The sequence below is a fragment of the Terrapene carolina genome, unplaced genomic scaffold (genome assembly GCF_002925995.2).
Source record: "Terrapene carolina triunguis isolate 2854851 unplaced genomic scaffold, T_m_triunguis-2.0 Scaffold131, whole genome shotgun sequence".
In the NCBI taxonomy this organism is placed as follows: Eukaryota; Metazoa; Chordata; order Testudines; family Emydidae; genus Terrapene; species Terrapene triunguis.
The window spans coordinates 17069117-17088059 of NW_020664482.1; the positions used below are offsets into that span (position 1 = coordinate 17069117).

Consider the following 18943-nt stretch of genomic DNA (forward strand, 5'->3'; position numbering starts at 1 on the left):
CCAGCGCCCCGGGCCAGCCCCCGGCCCAGCGGCGCCGGATTTTCCCGGACATGTTCGGCTTTTTGGGATTTCCCCCCGGACGGGGATTTGAATCCCAAAAAGCCGGACATGTCCGGGGAAATCCGGACGTATGGTAACCCTATTGTTAGCCCCGTAGTGCAAGCCCCACAAGCCTGAGTCAGTTGAACTGGGCTCTGAGACTCAGTGCCACAGAGATTTGTTTTTTGTTTTGTTTTGCAGTGTAGACGTACGCTGATTTTGTTACAGTGCTTTGAAGGTGATAAGTGCCAAATATTCTTCTTGTTTATTTGGAGACAGTAATTTATTGTTGGCTTAGTCACCTTGGAACCACTGATTGCACTATTATTGTGATAAGGATAGATCATAAAGTGAAACTGTCTAGGCAATGAGTTAATTTATCTCTGGCACATCTATGAAGGTTCATGTTCAAATTGAGATGCCTGCCTGCTTCCAGGTAATTGACTTTTTCTATAGCATTGTTTGCTGTAGTATCTTTTCAGAAAAACAGCCATGATGCACATGGCATTATTTGAGCCCGTTGGGTGCTTTTTCATCTGTTTCAATCATACCTGTGTTTTTTTGTTTTGTAAACTGTTTAACCCATAACCTGCTGCAATGCCCCTTTCTCCATTCCGGGTTCATGAGCTTACAGTAGTGTTAATTTTTCTAGTATCATCACTGGTTTTGTTGCTGGCTAAGCCTCTTCTCTCTGCCTTCTTTAGGGGGAACGTGGATTCCCAGGTAGTCCAGGTTTTCCAGGTTTACAAGGTCCTCCTGTAAGTAAGAGATTTTATATAATCAGATCCACTTCCTGTAACCCACAGAAAACCCTTTGCCTAGAATTGTGAAACAGTCAGTGCCCAAATAAATATATTAAAATTTCCACAAGTAAATAATTAATGAAATACCATTTGGGTGTGCTTCAAAACATCTAGCTTTTCTGGTGTAAGCTATTTGTAAAGCTAATAGGGAATTTGATCTCTTCTTTGCTTGAATATTACATTCTCTCACTGCTGAGATGCTGTGCCACTGGCAGAGAAAACAAATGTGTGGAGGTGGAAGGAGAGCGATCTTAAGTGATGTCCCCAGGCACATCTGGGAGTGATGCTGTCTATTTGTGGATCAGAAAAATATACAATGCAGATTTTTCTCTGTAAAATGCAAGAATGTGCAACAAAGTGATTCCTGCAGGAGCTAAGAATTGGTAGAAGAGAAACCATGAGCATGTAATATAGAGAATAACAGGAGGCATATTAAAAACAAACCCCAAGTGAATGGGAATTTGCTGTTCTTAATTTAGTAAGTGTTCAATATTTACTCAAAGTGCTGCTGAAGAACTTTTGTCTTGAATAGCAGCGAAGCAGCAGAGGCTTGAAATGTTTGGGTCTCCTTGTTTTGTATCCTTTGTGTCTTTCTCCCCTTTGTCACCTTGCCCCTCTCAGTGAAATCTATTCAGTGTTTTGAGAATGATATGTCAACAATACATTCATACCTTCTTTTTTGTTGCTGATAGTATGATATTTTCTCACCCCTCCTTATTTTTATTTCTTTTAAACAAAGGGACCTCCTGGCCTACCAGGTATGAAGGTAAGTGTTCTGTACTTTCGCAACTAACTGTTAAGCAAGCATGGATGTTTAGTGTGCATCTGACAAAAGTAACCTGTTTGCCTATAAGCAAGGCCCTGCATATTCCACAGCCAGCTGCTCCTAAATTCTGCACCAGGCCCCTGGTTTCTGAGCCATTCCTTAATGTGACCAATTGGCAACTCTGCAGCATTTGTACTCAATTTAAAAAAAACAAATGCAGGCCTTTACTGAATTCAATGTGTGCATGAATAATACAATATATACAGCAGCTACCATGTGTGGTGTTGAAATATTAAATTCAAGTATGTTTTGGCAACTTAATAGGGCGAGAGGGGGCATTTGTATCTGAAAAGGCATGGGATACAGTTTAGGATTGTGAGAGAAATACGTTAGTAGGATATTTCTGCTAAAATGATCAGCAATGAAATGCGCACGTTTGAATTGTCATCTGTAGGTTTTAGAGTTATACCCCATTAAGATGAATGGAGCAGTTTACACCTCTCGGCAATTTTTTGCAGACTCAGGAAAACAACAACATGCCAATTTGTTTGCTTAATAGTTTTCTTCTCAACCATGAGGACTAGCAAGAAGTTGGGATGAAATTCCATGGTCACGGGATCATAGAATACACAGAAACCTTCCTATATGCTGGGATGTAAATTACTAATTCACAGAAAAAAGTAGATGATTTAGTTCTTAGTTAGAATTAACTCTGCTCTTTTATAGGAACTATTTAACAGTATAGCAATGTGTTTTAAGCTGTGTGTCTTGGTGTAGATGCATACGATCTAAATAGATTAAAATACAGAAAATCCTACGGAATATTTGTAGAGAAATCACTAGCATGGCCTTGAAAGTTGTTTCTAGCCTGCCAACTATTTTGACCACTTTGTCACTGGCCTCACACATGGCAAGGAACACACTGAGCCTGCAGGTGGTAAAAATGAAGTAACTTCAGAATCCCTTGGTCCTACCCATTCCCCAAAGAACAATGGAAATGGTGATCATCACAGGTGACTAGAATGGGTTCCAGGGCAGGTGATAAATCCACAAAGCAAAGAGAGAGAGATATACACCCTTCTCCCCAAGTCCTGAAAACCACTTTCTCACCAGCCTTGGTATCTGATTCTCCTCACAGGGATAGATCCTTATTTTAAAGGACAATTTCCTTCCATTGTAATTTAATATAACGATAAGACACAATGGTGTGTGCACAAGCAGGCTATTAGTGAATGCCCCTGGTGTGTTGTGAGGCATTAGGCTAATAAAAGGCCTAAAACCACCAAGAAGTGTACAAGTAGCTTGCTTGTGCACCCTCCAGTGGCTAATTACTATTAGAAAATATTACACATCACTTAAATTATCATGGGAAGAGAGGTAATGCAAAGAGTTATATTCTCTTAGGAAACATCTATGATGGATAAGAGAGGCACCTTTTTCCTCCTAGTTTAAATATAGTCACATTTTATTAATTTTTTAAGCCTTTATTTTTGTCTCTTTGAGCTACTTGAGCCATATGGGCCAAGAGCCAATTTAAATATACTTTCTTCTATTAAACACTAAATTTGGACTATGGAAAAGTTCTCTCAAACTGCTGCTGAAAGGACAGCTTGGCACGGTGGGGTCGTGGAATGATGACTTTAACACTGTCACATTTTTTTCCCCAGCCCCACTCCCACTTCCCGACCAAGTTTGTTTGTTTGTTTTAAGCCAAATATCTGTCAATAAACTTATAACAAAGCCACATAAGAAGCATTGCTTAAAGATGAGTTATGCTGTATGGCCTAAGGTAATTGCAGACCCTAATGTAATCTCATGAGATGGGGCCTATCCTCTGGGATATGGGAGAAAGCTGTGTAAACCAATTTTCTGGCAACCCGTTTGTTGCTTTCCAATGGAGATAAAATATCTTTTACTTTTCTTTTATGTTTATTTTAATCCCCTAACCTTTTGAAATTCAAGTCGGGTGCTTGTATCCAGCGTGCAGATAAAAATATGGTGTACTTGGATGGCTGGTAGAAGGTTCTAAGCACCTCAAAAATTAATTCTGTAAGTAAACAGGGAACATTTTTTAAAAGGGTTGTTTATTGGAGAATTAAGTACACCTCTACCCTGATATAATGCGACCGGATATAACACGAATTCGGATATAACGCGGTAAAGCCGCGCTCCAGAGGGGCGGGGCTGCGCACTCCAGCGGATCAAAGCAAGTTTGATGTAATGTGGTTTCACCTATAACGCGGTAAGATTTTTTTGGCTCCCGAGGACAGCGTTATATCGGGGTAGAGGTATACCTGTATTATAGAAATAGTAGTTTTACATATCTCTGGGCATTAATATGTCTGTCTCCTCACTGTCTGTTGAAGCTAGCTTGAAGTGGAAGAATGCAGTGTGGTATTAATTTCTTTAAATCAGTTGTTGTTCTTTTAGGGTGATCCGGGTGAAATAATTTTGTCATCACTGCCAGGCCAGAAAGGTGACCCAGGATTTCCAGGACTTCCAGGGTTACAAGTAAGTTCCCTAAAGTATTTGTTGATTGTATGCTTTTTGGTAGGGGACAAACTACACTGAACTGAATAGTAATTCAATCTGACAGCATAATTAATGGCTAGAACAATATTCAGTGCTCTGAAGCACATGTGTTGCACATGAGTGAAACAGCCAGCAGGGGGCCAATGAGGGCCTGGGCCTGCTGTCTTCAGAGTACAGCAGTACTAAGAGCTACCTGCTGGCTGCCACAGTTTATTTGTGTTTTTCCCTACCCCTTTGAGACACACTCTGAGTCTGGGCTAGTTCCTGAGTTCTCTACTATTCCTCTCCCTTACTAAAACTAGCATCTGCCCTGCTGGGCTGTGGATGAGGGGAAATGTGTTCTCCTTAGGCTTCATCTCTTCAGCAGTCCAATGGCTCCAGCCCATCAGTGGGTCTTTGCTTCCCACACCTTCCTGTGAAAACACCTAATGACTCCATATAGTCCGCTCCCCTGTTGAGCCATTAGTAATTTTACTGGAGAGGTGAGGGGAGCAGAGAATGAGGAGCCCATGAGCCTGCACAGGACATCAGCCAGGATACAGTTTTCCCGTGCGCTACAGAGAGGCAAACCGCAGGACTAGTCTGATCAGACTGGGCCTGTGGGTGTCTCTGTTGTTCTGCTCTGTGCCTTGCTACTGTCTACTCTTGGCTGGAAGAGACCATAGAAATGCAGAGTGCTCTGTTGTTTTTGCTTCATGTAGGAAGGGAGTAAAAGTGGTTTAAAAAAAAAAATCCTGTGTAATCCAAAGAGGCACCTTGAAAGCTGACAGCAAGGCACTTCCTAGTGTTAAGTTGCTGTAAGTTCCCCATGGTATTGGTGGCCTTGAGGCCTTTCCCTTAGACATGGGCTGTACATGGACAGGGTCATGGTTGGGTCCTTGGAGTTGACATTTATGGATGCTAATTCTTGTCTGCATGGCTGTGGCCCTCCAAAACTGATGCCAGCTGGAGCTTTTCATTGAAAGGGGCATCTCTGACTCCTTCCTTCCCTTTCCCAACAGGGCCCACCTGGTCCCTTGGGCGCACAAGGTCCTATTGGTCCCCCTGGGCCACCAGGTTTAACGGTAAGATTCCTTAGCTAATCAGATCGAATTAATTATTTTCTATCCTTAGAAGCAAATTTAGCTTCTCAGCAACAGGGGGAGAGAATTCTCCTTGCCCAGGCCTCCAGTTGGAGGCAGAGCTGCTGAGTGATAGCTACTGCAGCTTCAAAACCATAGCAATCCCCATAGCTGCTCACTAAGCACCCTCTGGCTTGAAGTAATAATAGTAACTGCATGCACAGCTTCCGTCCTCTACAGGGTTTACAGTTTTGTTCAATGGCTTTCAGCACCCCAGCTTGTTTCAGTGCCCCTGCAGCTGCTGCACCCACTAGATCACCATTTGTGGTGGCTTAAATGCATCCCAGATCCACCAGCCATATTTTCAGTCTGTCCCCAAAGCCCCTTGTGCACTACAGCAGAGGGAGCTCCTGTGCTGTCTCCCCCTATCCTCCTACCACCCTGTGCAGTGGAATGGTATTGCTTCTATCCCTTCTGGGCACTATGAGCCTCTGGGGACGGGGAGTGGTGGGATTTTCACATAGATCAGTGTTGGATTTGGGGTTCCACTTGAACCTGCCAATGGGCAAATTAAATAAGGAAGCAATTTGTTGTGTATACTAATGCACTGAGTAAAGCTTCTGGGCATGAGGACCAGCTCTCAGTGGGACAAATGCCCAGTCAATATGGGTGTAATGTAAATAACTAGGACAAGATACAGGTCGGATCTTTCAGAATTATTAGCAGTGGTATTATTTATTAACATAACTCCTCATCATTGTGTCCAAAGTGCTTTGCAATCCCCTGAGCAGAAAATTTTATAACAGAATGATCTTGTTTTGTTTTGTTTTACAGGGACCTCCTGGTCCAAAAGGGCTTCCAGGGCCTAAGGTATACCCCTTTCCCCCTGCCGCCGCCTTCTTTTCTTATTTTTCCTTTAGTTTTGTTCAACTCTGTTCTAAGCGTTGTTTATTTTAACTCTTTGCAGGGTAATATGGGTTTGAACTTCCAAGGACCCAAGGGTGAAAAAGTGAGTAGAGGATTTTTACTGTATTGCTTTCAGAACGATTCAAGCTTCTTTTACTGCATACCGGCGTGGCTCATGTTGTCCATGTCTGTAATAGCCTGGGAAGTTTTATATATTTTGCCATCTTTTTGGGTGTTAGGGTGACCAAGGCCTTCAGGGACCTCCAGGGCCACCAGGACAAATTGGGGAGCAGAAGAGACCAAATGATGTAGAGTTTCAGAAAGGAGATCAGGTGAGTGGGAATGGAGGAAACTGTGTCCATCTATGGTAGGCACATATCCAGCTACTTAGAGCAGCTCATTCAGTGGAGGCTGTACTACTCAGAATGACACCCCCCAAAGTATAGCTTGTTGGGGGTCCTGCTGCTTTTTCCAAGGCACTGAATTGTCATTTGCCTCAGCCAAGCCTATCCATTTTCCCTGTATCAGAGGATGTTTCAATCATATTGGTTCGGTTGTTTCATTTTGCACAATGTCTGAGCCAGCTCCACATGTTTCCGTTATTTAAAAAATTAAACTACACAAGAAACAGTCTCCAAAATGAAATCCTATGGAAACAATAAAAGTAACTAACCTTCCACAGCAAGATTTGAATGGCTAGTCAACTCTAAACATCCAGGCTGAGATTTTCCAAGCTCTCTTGGGATTCAGATGCCCAATTCCCATTCATTAGACATCTATGAAAATCTCAGCTGCATCTATCATACCATAATGAGGGGTCCTGTAAAAACTAAAATGCAGCCGACTTAACCTTCTTGTCATATATGATATCTTGAGTTCCTTCTTTCTTTTGGTCTAAATAAAGTCATTTTCCACTTTCTATGCACCTAAATATGCACATCTGGCTACCCCAGTGAATCTGTAGCCTTGCTGGCAATAATGCTACTGATTTTTAAGTTCCATTTTCCAAACTGTTGCTTTAACTTGTACTGAAACTTCCCCACCCTCAACTGCTGAAGAATCATTGGGAGAGATGCCAGTTCTGAAGATACTAAATTTGTCCTGTCCTGTTGATCCGACAACTTTTCACAATCCCACTTCTTTTACGGGGGCTATCCCAGATGAGTCAGGCAGCACAAGCAGGGGCATGAGTGCTTTGGGTTTTTTTCCTTTGAAGTTCTGTGGTAATGCCAAACACCAGCCTGACCTTAGGCAAGGGATGAGGTGTATATTTGGAGGTAGGAGTGGTCCTTCTTCTATTCTGCTTATACTGCACCCATCACCAGGATATCTGAATTTCTGAATAACTTCAATCAGACCCTGGAATTGGTTTTAGTTTTCTCCAGCTGTTTTAGGATTAACATCTTGCTTCATTCCATCTACCTTTTCATCCTGTTTTTGTTGTCAAACATTTCAGCATGAAGAAAGCACCGGTGGTCTGCCCTTAAGTGGGATGTGGGAAGGAGTGCCAGACCTCTCCTCCTTTCACTTTGATCAAAGCAATTTGTCCTTTCCTTCATAAGAACCTTTGGCCCTATTGAAGCATCCTTCAGATCTATCCACTAATACACATCCACCCTATGGAGTCATCCTGGAAAGGTGGGAGACTCTGGTGTTCTCTGATTCACTGGGCCCAGGGTAGTAGATGAAGAAGCAGAGAACTGGCCATCTCTTTAATTCTATATTTGTGGGGAAATTCTGGCCCCATTGAGAGCAATGGCAATACTTCCATTGACTTCAGGATTTCACCACAGTTGCCAACTTTCACACAGTAAATAAGCACCCTGACTTTCACAATAAGCCAAAAATCAAGCTAATCCCATTTCAGAACAAGCCAATCCCTAACACTCTATGTGACTAGATCCCCCTGGTGTGCAGTCTGGGACTGTGGTGGGCCCGCTGTGCACCCCTGACTCTCTCTCCCTCCCTTGCCCCTGCTTGCCCCACCCCTTGCCCCTGCTTGCCGGGAGCTGGTCAAAAAAAAGAAGCAACAAGCTACAAGCCAAAATAAGGCTAATGAAGGGTTTAGGAATAGAGGGAGTAGGACAGAGGGGAATACAGGAGGGGGGATTATCATTACAGTATCAGAGGTGGAAGCCAAACTTGACCAGCTAAACGGGACTAAATCGGGCGGACCGGATGATCTTCATCCGAGAATATTGAAGGAACTGGCGCGAGAAATTGCAAGCCCCTTGGCGACAATTTTTAGTGAATCTGTAAACTCGGGGGTGGTACCGTTGGACTGGAGAATAGCTAATGTGGTTCCTATTTTCAAGAAGGGGATAAAAAGTGACCCGGGTAACTACAGGCCTGTTAGTTTAACTTCTGTAGTATGCAAGGTCTTGGAAAAAATTTTGAAGGAGAAAGTAGTTAAGGACCTTGAGGTGAATGGCAATTGGGACAAATTGCAACATGGGTTTACGAAAGGGAGGTCGTGCCAAACCAACCTGATCTCCTTCTTTGAGAAAGTAACAGACCTTCTAGATAAAGGAAATGCGGTGGATCTAATATACCTCGATTTTAGTAAAGCGTTTGATACGGTACCGCATGAGGAATTATTGGTTAAATTGGAAAAGATGGGGATCGATAGGAAAATCCAGAGGTGGATAAGGAACTGGTTAAAGGGGAGACTGCAGCGGGTAGTACTGAAAGGTGAACTGTCAGGTTGGAGGGAGGTCACCAGTGGGGTTCCTCAAGGTTCGGTTTTGGGTCCGATTTTATTTAATCTATTCATTACTGACCTCGGAACCAAATGTAGAAGTGGGCTGATAAAGTTTGCGGATGACACAAAGTTGGGAGGTATTGCCAACTCGGAGAAGGATCGGGATATTCTGCAGGGAGACTTGGATGACCTTGTAAATTGGAGTAATAATAATAGGATGAGATTTAATAGCGAGAAGTGTAAGGTGATGCATTTAGGGATGACTAACAGGAATTTCAGTTATAAGCTAGGGACGCATAGGTTAGAAGTGACGGAGGAGGAGAAGGACCTCGGAGTCCTGGTTGATCGCAGGATGACTATGAGTAGGCAATGCGACGTGGCTGTGAAAAAAGCTAATGCGATCTTGGGATGCATAAGGCGAGGTATTTCTAGTAGGGACAGGGAGGTGCTGCTTCCGTTATACAAGGCGCTGGTGAGACCTCACTTGGAGTACTGTGTGCAGTTCTGGTCTCCTATGTTTAAAAAGGATGAACTCAAACTGGAGCGGGTACAGAGAAGGGCCACTAGGATGATCCGAGGAATGGAAAACCTGTCCTATGAAAGGAGACTCGAGGAGCTTGGTTTGTTTAGCCTAACCAAAAGAAGGTTGAGGGGGGATATGATTGCTCTCTTTAAATATATCAAGGGGATAAATACCAGGGAGGGAGAGGAATTATTTCAGCTCAGTGCTAATGTGGACACGAGAACGAATGGATATAAACTGGCCGTGGGGAAATTTAGGCTTGAAATTAGACGAAGGTTCCTAACCGTCAGAGGGGTGAAATTTTGGAACAGCCTTCCGAGGGAAACGGTGGGGGCGAAAGACCTGTCTGGCTTCAAGATTAGGCTAGATAAGTTTATGGAGGGAATGGTTTGATGGGATAACGTGTCTTTAATCAATTAGGCAATAATGGCCATCGCTGGTAAAATGAGGGTCTGGCTAGAGAATCTTGCCTGTATGCTCGGGGTTCTGCTGATCGCCATATTTGGGGTCGGGAAGGAACTTTCCTCCAGGGTAGATTGGCAGTAGCCCTGGAGGTTTTTCGCCTTCCTCCGCAGCATAGGGCAGGGATCGCAAGCTGGAAGATTCTCCGCAACTTGAAGTCTTTAGATCACAATCTGGAGACTTCAACAGCAGAGTTAAGGGAAAGTGGGGGGGTCAACATTTATGGCCTGCATCATGCGGGAGGTCAGACTAGATGACCATATTGGTCCCTTCTGACCTTAAAGTCTATGAGTCTATGAGTCTAAAAACTAGCCAACAAGCAACTCACAAGCCAATTAAGCCAAAAACAAGCCCAATTTCTGCATTTTTTTCCATGGGTTTGGCATGTCTGGATTTCTCCTTTGAGCTTTAATTTCAGCTTACACACTATTGCATCTGGGGTCTCTGACAGACTAATAATGCCAAAAGGCAGCTGTATAAATATACAAAAGGAAACAGTATGACTGTACATTCCTTAGAAAGCACCAAGACCTACAAACACAATCTCCCAGCAAATTACATTTGTCCTTACACTAGCAATAATTTTAAGGTAAATATTTAGACTTTTGGTGAAAGTAATGTACTTGGAAGTGAACTTTTATAGACTGATGACCATCACAACTCAGTTTTTATTCATTCTGTAAAGGAGTCATCCCAAATTTAACAGTGGCCTGGGGCCATCACACCTGAAGTTGTGAGCTGGATGGAAGTCCTGCAAGAAAAAAGCAAATACTGCATGAAGTGCTCTGAGGGATTCAGTAGCTGATACTCTTCCCTCTAAGTTAGTAATGAACTAGGTATTCAGCATGTGCTGCTGGAGGTGCAGCTATAGAAAACAGAGGTCCTACCTTTCCACTAACAATCCAATGGCATTATTCCCAAGAGTAGAGGTATTAATGGTGTCCTTGCAACTTTAGTAATTACTCTCTGCCCCTTGACTAACCTCCTGTAATTTCAACTGGCTAGGTTATTTTTATTTCCTGCCCTAGACTGTTGTGCAGCATAGCTGTGAGCAGCTAGCCAGCCACTGTGCTATATGCAAGAGGCAATTGTATCTCAATGATTCATTGAAATAAATAGACTGATCAGTTAATAAAATTTGTACCATTAACTTTGGGATACACTTGGATCAAGACACTTGATAAGAACCACTAGCACTCATGGCATATGAAGAAGTTTAAATGGCAGCAAAATCCTGTTTAAAACAATGTTGACCCAATGTTGGGTGGTGAGGGCTTTAACTCCCTTCTCTCTCTTTCCCCCCATGCCTGACAGGGTATTCCAGGAGAACGAGGTCCACCAGGACCCCCTGGGCCAGAAGGGCCTCCTGTGAGTAATTCCCACAGTGGCATTTTTTTCCTTAGAATAATGTAAGAGAATTGTAAATTTGTTCTGCTCTGTCCCCATGAGCTGAGTGTAAGACAATGTTTGTGTGTTCAGGGTCCTTCCGGTGGCGTGAAAGGTGAAAAAGGTGAGCAAGGAGAGCCAGGCAAAAGAGTAAGTAACTTCCTTGAACCAAAGATTTTATTTTTCCAAATACTTTTAGCTTTGAGAATTAAGCAAATATTGAATTCAGGCCATCAGACTCTCTTGGTAAGAGATTTTCTTTCCTCCAATGATCTGACAAGATATTGCAGATGACACTAGTGATTCACTGGTGTGATTCTAGCTGAGTGTAAAAGCACCTTTTCAATGCACCCTAGTGGAATTACCCTGCGTGTAGATCTTAATCTTGAGGCAGGAACAAAAGAGGTAGAATCTCTATCATAAGTATTGGAAATAAACGCTTTACAGTTATGTATGCAAATTTTCTTTAAAGCTGTTGAGGCTGCACAGTTTGAGTGGCAGTTTCCTTTCAGAGAGGGCCTCCATTTAGTTATCCTAAAAGAATCCCAGTAAGTCGTGCTATTGACACATTTGTAAGCTGGTGCCTGAAAAACCATTCTAAATGAAGTTATCTCTGAGGTGAGCGAGTAGAACAGTAGCCTTTGAAAACAGGAGTTAACTTTTAATATAATCTCCTGTCTCTGAAGGAGTTGTTGCTGTGTATATGCAGTCTGGTGAGGGGAAACAGGGTAACTGCATACCTTGTAGGGATGGCAATAGGTCACTTGAATCATGGATTCAGAGCCAACTTTACACCTTTCTTGAGTTTGGATTGGCTTGGGTATCACAGGTCAGTGGGGTGAAGTAAGCTCAGCAGGGGTCCAGTAGGTGGACTGAGGAGATTAAGTAAAGACAAGCTGCCATCAGTTCATAAGTTCTCTATTGGAAGTTAGTTTTCTTGTATTATTCCTGCGCCCACAACTTCAATTGAGGGCAGTGACCCCTCTGAATATCAGACCCATAGGTTTCACAGAGGTTAACCAGGTGAGATAAAATGCTTTTATGATAGGTTTCCCCATTTCCCAGCCCCTGGTTTAAAAAAAGACTGTACAAAAAGTCCATTTATTAATTCAGCATTCTAGAGTCCTAGGCTTCACTAAGGAGGGGGTTTGTTTTGATTTGTTTTTTGGGCATGGGATAGAGATCAAACAAATGCTTGAGTTTTCTTTCACCCTAACTTTTACCCACAGTATATTTTTCCCCTCTGATTTGGGACATTTATGTTTACTGGGGGCTCAAAATTCAGTTCTGCTATGAGGTGTGACTCTACAGTAGCATGTGAGGTTCCATCTTTATTTCATGTGGCTCAATTTCTGTATCAAATGGGCTCTTTTACAAGTACTGAGATGATTTTGTAATTGCCAGCCTCTGAAAGTCAGCCTGGGATCTCAAAGCACTGGTTTTTTTCCAAATTGAGCATTGTCACTAGTGATAAAAATTCTGCAAACCAACCTGTGTCCTAGTTACACCTGTGTGGCCCCTGTTGTCTGCTAGGGGGTTGTTTGGGTGTGACTAAGGGCGAATTTTGGCTCTGACCAAACCTAGTCAACAGTGCTGTTGATGACTGAGCTGCAGTAGAATCCAACTCACTGTCCCCAATATGTGGTGTTATTGCAGTGCTAACAGTAAAAATGGTGCAAGTCACTTTTCAGAATAGAATCACAATTTAAGCCTTAAATCTATATCCAGGAAAACATTCAGTATGGGGGAAATCAGCATTTGTTAAGTTTGAGGTCATTTTATGCTGCATTCTGATAATACTTAGGATTTCTGTTTATCAAGCTTTTGTTACCCTGGTTTTCTATGTGACTCCTCATTTTAATTAATGCCAGCTGATTACACCTCTCTTCACTGTGAGATTTATCATAGGGGTTGCATTCTAGAGAGAGTTTGCTTCATTTATCTACTACAAAGGGAAACAAATCATGCAATTCCTGGCAACAGTTCTTTGCCACTAACACTTTTTATTTTTCAATGCACGTTTGTGTCTTGAAGGGGAAACCTGGCAAAGATGGAGATCCTGGCCAGCCCGGCAGGGATGTGAGTATCTTATACGTTTCTCACCTAAGGAGATTCTTTGTAATGCTCTTGAGATATTTGCAGCGAATATTTGGAGGATTTTTTTTTTCCTTTCCTTGAAGGGTTTACCTGGCGAGCCTGGTTTAAATGGTGTTCCAGGAAGAGATGGTGAAAAGGTGAGTGTGGGTTATTTGTCTTTACTGCTACAATAGAGTAAAAGCCTGCCTGTCACTGAAGCTTGCACACCAATGCCCAGCACCTACTAAATAGAAATTGCATTGCCTTGCCTTATCTGTTAACCTCCAACAGAATCTTTGCAATCGCTTGTTTCCTGACAAATAATAACATAAGATAGTTTTTGAAAACTAATTTTTTAGCTCTCGTGTTCACAAATATGTCATTCAGTAATCTGTAAATATATCATTGGCAGGGTCTGAAAGGTGAACGTGGTCTCCCTGGTCCTCCTGGAGTTGTAAGTTGCTTTTGCCTTCTTCTCTTTTTCTTCTATTTGGTTGGCAGTGTGCCATTTTGTCTCCTCATTTCTTCCAGGCATTAGTGTCTCCAGTTAATGCTACTGCCTGAGAGATCCAGCAGGTAGCACCAGGTGTTAGTCACCACAACCCACTGCTCCCTTCCTTTAGGATGTGTGATCTTGGGTTCCAAGGTCTTTCAGTTATAAACACAAAGCCAGATTTGTATCTCACTTACACCAGTGTAAATCAGAGGCAAATCCACTGAAGACAGTGCAATAAAACCAGCATAAATTAAGATCATGATCAGTAGAGCTGGTCAAAAATTTTCGGTCAAAATGTTTTTCTGATGGAAAGTGGCTTTTTTCAATGAAATTTGAATTTTTTTCCAACCTGCTCTAATCATCCCCACAGTGAACAGCACCATGAAAATATATTCCCATGCTATTATTCATATAATAATCCATATTCATATAATCCTGCAACTGAGAAATTCTAATGACGTCATCAGGAGTTCTCACATAGGGTCGGATTCAGCCTCACTTCAGAGAGTAGTATCTTATTCCACAAGCAGTCCCCCTGAAACAAAGAATAGGGTCAAATTCTGCCCTGTTACGCTGATGCAAATCCAGAGTATCTCCATTGACATATGTGGCATTGCTATGGATTTGCACCATCGTTGAAACTGCAATTGAATAAATTATGTCAGATGAAAGCAAAAGGTTTTAAAATGCCTGGGGTGAAGATTCTGTAGTTTGGAGGGGGGGGGGTATTTTAGGTTTTCTTCTCTCAGTGTTTTTGGGAAAGGGCTGTGCCCTGAGGCTTGGCTGTGGAAACCTTTCTTGCTCTCACTCTGACATCATTTGGCTCTCAAACCACAAGAATGAAATGTGCTCTAGTATTTTTTAGCAAACCGTGTGGGAATGTAGTACAGCCTCACAGTAATAGTGCACTCTGCTGGAACAGGGGACTTTCTTTTAGCAGAGTTTTATTTGGGACCCCAATTGCATTAGGAGGATTGTGCCATTGGTTTGAAATGTCGTGAGCTGGCTCTTGTGGCTTTGCTACACACTCACACACCTCTCTTCACCTTTCTAGTGACTTTTTCTTGGCTTGTTGATATAACAGATCACAGGAAATGGTGCAGAAGTGGGACCAAAAGGGAGCAAAGGACTTCCAGGATTTCCAGGACCCAAAGGCGAGCGTGGATATCCTGGGTTGACAGGGCCTCCTGGCTTGTCAGGGCCTCCAGGTAAGAGTTGAGGTGTATTGCTTGTGTATTTTGCTATCTGGAGAGTTAGTTAGCTTCATGATCTTAGTTCACTGCCTAGTGGGGTTGTGGCAGTGTAGCAGTAATCACCATCACAATTGATACCCTGGTTGACAGATGGACTGAATGACCAGTGAAGGCAAAACTATTAAGAGCTACCTTTGAGCCCTGGAGATGGTCCTCCAGCTGAGGGTTGAGGCATGAGGACTCTTGAACAATCATGGTCCATGCTTTTGCTGTTCTGTGGTGAATAGAGGATGCTAGTCTTCAGGGCTGTCAATGAATCACCAGTTAAGAGTGCTGGAGTAGTAATTTAAGGATAGTGTAGCCCTTCATTGCTTGCATGTAATATATATTATCAGAGTTCTATTTGTATGGAGCAGAGATTGTGTCAAAACTGTTGAGGCTGACTGTTAAATATAGGTTTAAATACAGACTGGCCAAGTGCTTAAAGGTGGAGTTGATGATGGACCATGTCTAGAAAGGGGTCAAAGGAGCTTGCTAGCCATGTCTATTAGAAAGCTGTACAGGGAAGGAGAACATTAGGTAACTCTAAAGTTATGACAAATAAATACACATTTCCCTCCCCCTTCCCCCCCCCCCCCCCCCCCCCCCCCGTTTTTCCTTTCACTAGTCCTGTTACGATTTCTTCCTTACCTAAATTGTTTACTCATGTTAAGTCTCGGGGTCAAGTTTTCAACCAAAAGTCTCTGCAAATGTAATATTTGCCTGCCCCAAATTCCACACTTGTGCACACACGTGTACATCAGGATGTGCAGTTACCTGGTTTGCATAGACAATTGGGTATGCCTATAATTTGGCTCTCTTCATGGAGGCCTGTTGAAAACACTTACCCCATAATATAACTCCTATGCCATGGTCATACACATGAAGATTTAGAGAGAGGATGTTGCCTATGGTAGTAGCAGCAACCTAGCCATCTTTCATTTCACCTTTACAAAAGTCCATGATTTAAACCAGAGATACTGAAGAATTAACTTTTTTTCCATTTTAGGGATTGCAGGTATAGGCCCATCTGGTCCACCTGGTTTGCCTGGGGAGCGAGGACAGAAGGGTATTCAAGGTCTACCCGGAGTTTCCATACCTGGACAGCCTGGACTTGATGGACGGCCAGGGCCACCTGGACCGCCAGGTGCCCCTGGACCTCCCGGAACAACTATCCCTCCTAGTAAGTGATATCTTCATTGACCTGCAGCCTTGAAACACTTGACAGATAGATAGTTACTCAACAACAAGGAAAAGAGACTAAATATCTATGATGTAGGTTTATTTTGTCCCCCTGCTCCAGGGACACTATTCATCTCCAGTAATGGAGAGACAAAGGTGATTTCATGTCACCTTTATGCTTCCTTCCCAGCTCCTGATGCAAGTTAGAGCACCAACAGGACTGCCCTAACTTTATGCTGTCTGGAAGGGTCCCCTTGCTAGCTAGGAATTACCATCTTATGTTTCGGTGTGGCCTTGCCATGCCTTTTCCTGGCTCCCGCCAGCCCTGACATACCCCTTTGTGTAAAGCAGACTATACAAGCTTTATTACAGCCCAGGATTTCCCCATATTGGGCATCTTTAAGGTCAGTTTGCACCACTCCAGTGGCATAGTGTTAATAGAGCAGGGCCAATGATCTGGCCCCAGAGGTGCAGAATATTGCTGCTTCCAACTCATGCTAACAAATCCCACTTGTTCTAAATAATAAAGTAGTTAAGGATGTGTTGGGATTTGCACTTAAATAAGGATTAAGTCCCTCTCTGTCATTCTTTAGAGATTGAGTTTAGTCTCCACATTTGGCCTAATAACTTGTTAGAGGACAATTAAAATTTCTGTTTTATTTCGGTAAAACAGTTCATAACTTGAAAAGGAAACATTTTTAAAAGTGCTCTCTATATTAAATTTTGCTCCATCTTCTTCATGTTTCTTTGGGTCCTCTAACTAAGCAGCCAAAATCCCCCATGAACTCCAACTCCCCTCCCCTACACACACATGCCCCACATAACGTCTTGGGCATAGGCTACTTTGGAGGTATTTTAATTAAATACATTGTTATTCCCCATATTTAGAATAACTCCATGGAATGGCTCAGGTCCATATGCTACTTCGTATTCTAACTTTGCCAGCCTGCCTCCCAGGTCGAAGGCCGGGAGATAAGCTGAGTAACAGAGAGTCTGGAGGTGGGCTCTGGTGGTCTGTGCTCAGTGAGGGATGTGAAGGGCCAGGCAGAGTGAGCAGGCTTGGAGGGGGAATGCAGGGTTGAGTGGGACTTTGGGAAGGCGTTGGGAGGGAGGGGCTAGCATGGATGTGCCAGGGGGAGTCAGGGAGGATCCTCATGTCTCTACACTGAGACTTTTGCATATCATGAGAGTTCCTCCCCGTGGGTGCTGCGGCATATATGGGCACATTTATGAGCAGAGTTATGGCTGCATATCGGTTGCTCGGTGGGGGTGAGAAATGGAAGGGGAATATTGATTGGGGTGTAGATGTAACTCTTTATTTTCTTGTGTTTTATGGCTTGCATTGTTGTGCTGTGCAGTGTAGAAGCCCCAGCCCCATGTTACCAGTGTCTGGTGTGGAGTAATAAAATGAGCTTCCCCAATCTCTGTTTAGTGTTTCTTGTCTCCGTTCGACTGATAGTAGAGCTAACTCTCTCTCTCTTAACTCTTTCACCTTTAGGTGACAGAGTGTGTCAGCGCGGACCCCCGGGTTTTCCAGGACTTCCAGGAGAAAAAGGGTTTATGGGGGAGCGAGGCCAGAAAGGTGCAGTGTCATAACTATGCTTTGTCTCTTTCTTGCCGTTTAAAGCATCTCCCACGTCAAAGAGGATAAATTCATGAATACGTAGGAAATGCTCAGATAATACAGTGATGAGCATCATAGAAAAGCCTGGTGTACATCCATAAAACTGTTAAACCTCTAAAAAACCTTGTAGGCTTTTTTAAGAGAGTATGATTAGAATGTTTTCATGTCAGCTGTATTTTACTAAACATTTCCCATATTGGTTGTTTTTTCCTTCTTGGAATCTTCATAATTATAACTCTTGACGCTGGCATTTAATGTCTTTTGAAATCCCAGCTCCTAGTATTGAAAGATTTGCCCCCTAAAGGAGCTAATACCTGGAAAAAGATCCACATTTGGATTTTTGGACACTGAAAGGATTTTGGTTTTTGTTTTGTGTTGTTTTGCATTTTTGCTAAACAAATTCCATCAGATACATCTGCTCTGTACCATGCGCTCTACCTGGAGTCCTTTTTCGGGTAATAGTAGATCTAAATGCTACTTTGGTTCCTAAAAATCAAGGAGGCTAAAAGTGATGTCTATGAGAAGCCTTCTGCTAATCTATTAAGATATCATATAATTATATACAATTATAATTATCATATGCAATGATATAATATAGGGTGAATATAATGACAGTACTATTATGTTGGATGCTCTGTGTTTTCCAGAACTAAATGCTCATATCTGCTTTTATAATGTGACTCTTTCTAGGTGATAAGGGAGAGACGTGCTTTAATTGTATAGGAACTGGCATTTCTGGGCCTCCTGGGGACAGGGGACCACCCGGACCTCCAGGTAGCCCAGGTAAAACAAAAAACAGCTGGCTGCATTTTGTTCTTTATTTTATGAACACAGGTGTGTGTACGTTTTTGTGCAAACTCAGACACAAAGCCTAACTCCAATGTGTATGTACGCATTACTCGTTTGTGCCCAAGTGATGGTATGCAAGGGCACACGTGAGTTCACTATACACGAGTTGAGTATATGGGAAAGTCCACCTATTTTTGAAAATCTGACCCTTAAGAATCAGATTTTTAAAACGGTACAGATGCTCCTGCTTGATATTTTCTACTAGTCAGTGAGGCTCACAGGCACTGTGCTTACTTAAAAGGGTATTATCTGCTACCCGGTTACCTGGAAGGGAAATAACAAGGAGTCTGGTGGCACCTTAAAGA

General features: G+C 42.8%; 1 protein-coding gene across 5 annotated transcripts in view; it reads left to right on the top strand.

The window, feature by feature from the left end:
• COL4A5 (collagen type IV alpha 5 chain) overlaps positions 1 to 18943 on the top strand; it is a 135105-nt gene that overhangs the window by 65007 nt on the left and 51155 nt on the right. For all 5 annotated transcript variants that reach the window (XM_026653061.2, XM_029911863.1, XM_029911864.1 and 2 more), the window contains exons 7-22: positions 744 to 797; positions 1582 to 1608; positions 4039 to 4119; positions 5142 to 5204; positions 6036 to 6071; positions 6169 to 6210; positions 6347 to 6439; positions 11108 to 11161; positions 11273 to 11329; positions 13214 to 13258; positions 13360 to 13413; positions 13668 to 13709; positions 14836 to 14959; positions 15993 to 16166; positions 17664 to 17747; positions 18480 to 18572. In XM_026653061.2, the coding sequence (XP_026508846.1) occupies positions 744 to 797; positions 1582 to 1608; positions 4039 to 4119; positions 5142 to 5204; positions 6036 to 6071; positions 6169 to 6210; positions 6347 to 6439; positions 11108 to 11161; positions 11273 to 11329; positions 13214 to 13258; positions 13360 to 13413; positions 13668 to 13709; positions 14836 to 14959; positions 15993 to 16166; positions 17664 to 17747; positions 18480 to 18572 (1123 nt within the window). The remainder of the gene's footprint in view (positions 1 to 743; positions 798 to 1581; positions 1609 to 4038; positions 4120 to 5141; positions 5205 to 6035; positions 6072 to 6168; positions 6211 to 6346; positions 6440 to 11107; positions 11162 to 11272; positions 11330 to 13213; positions 13259 to 13359; positions 13414 to 13667; positions 13710 to 14835; positions 14960 to 15992; positions 16167 to 17663; positions 17748 to 18479; positions 18573 to 18943) is intronic.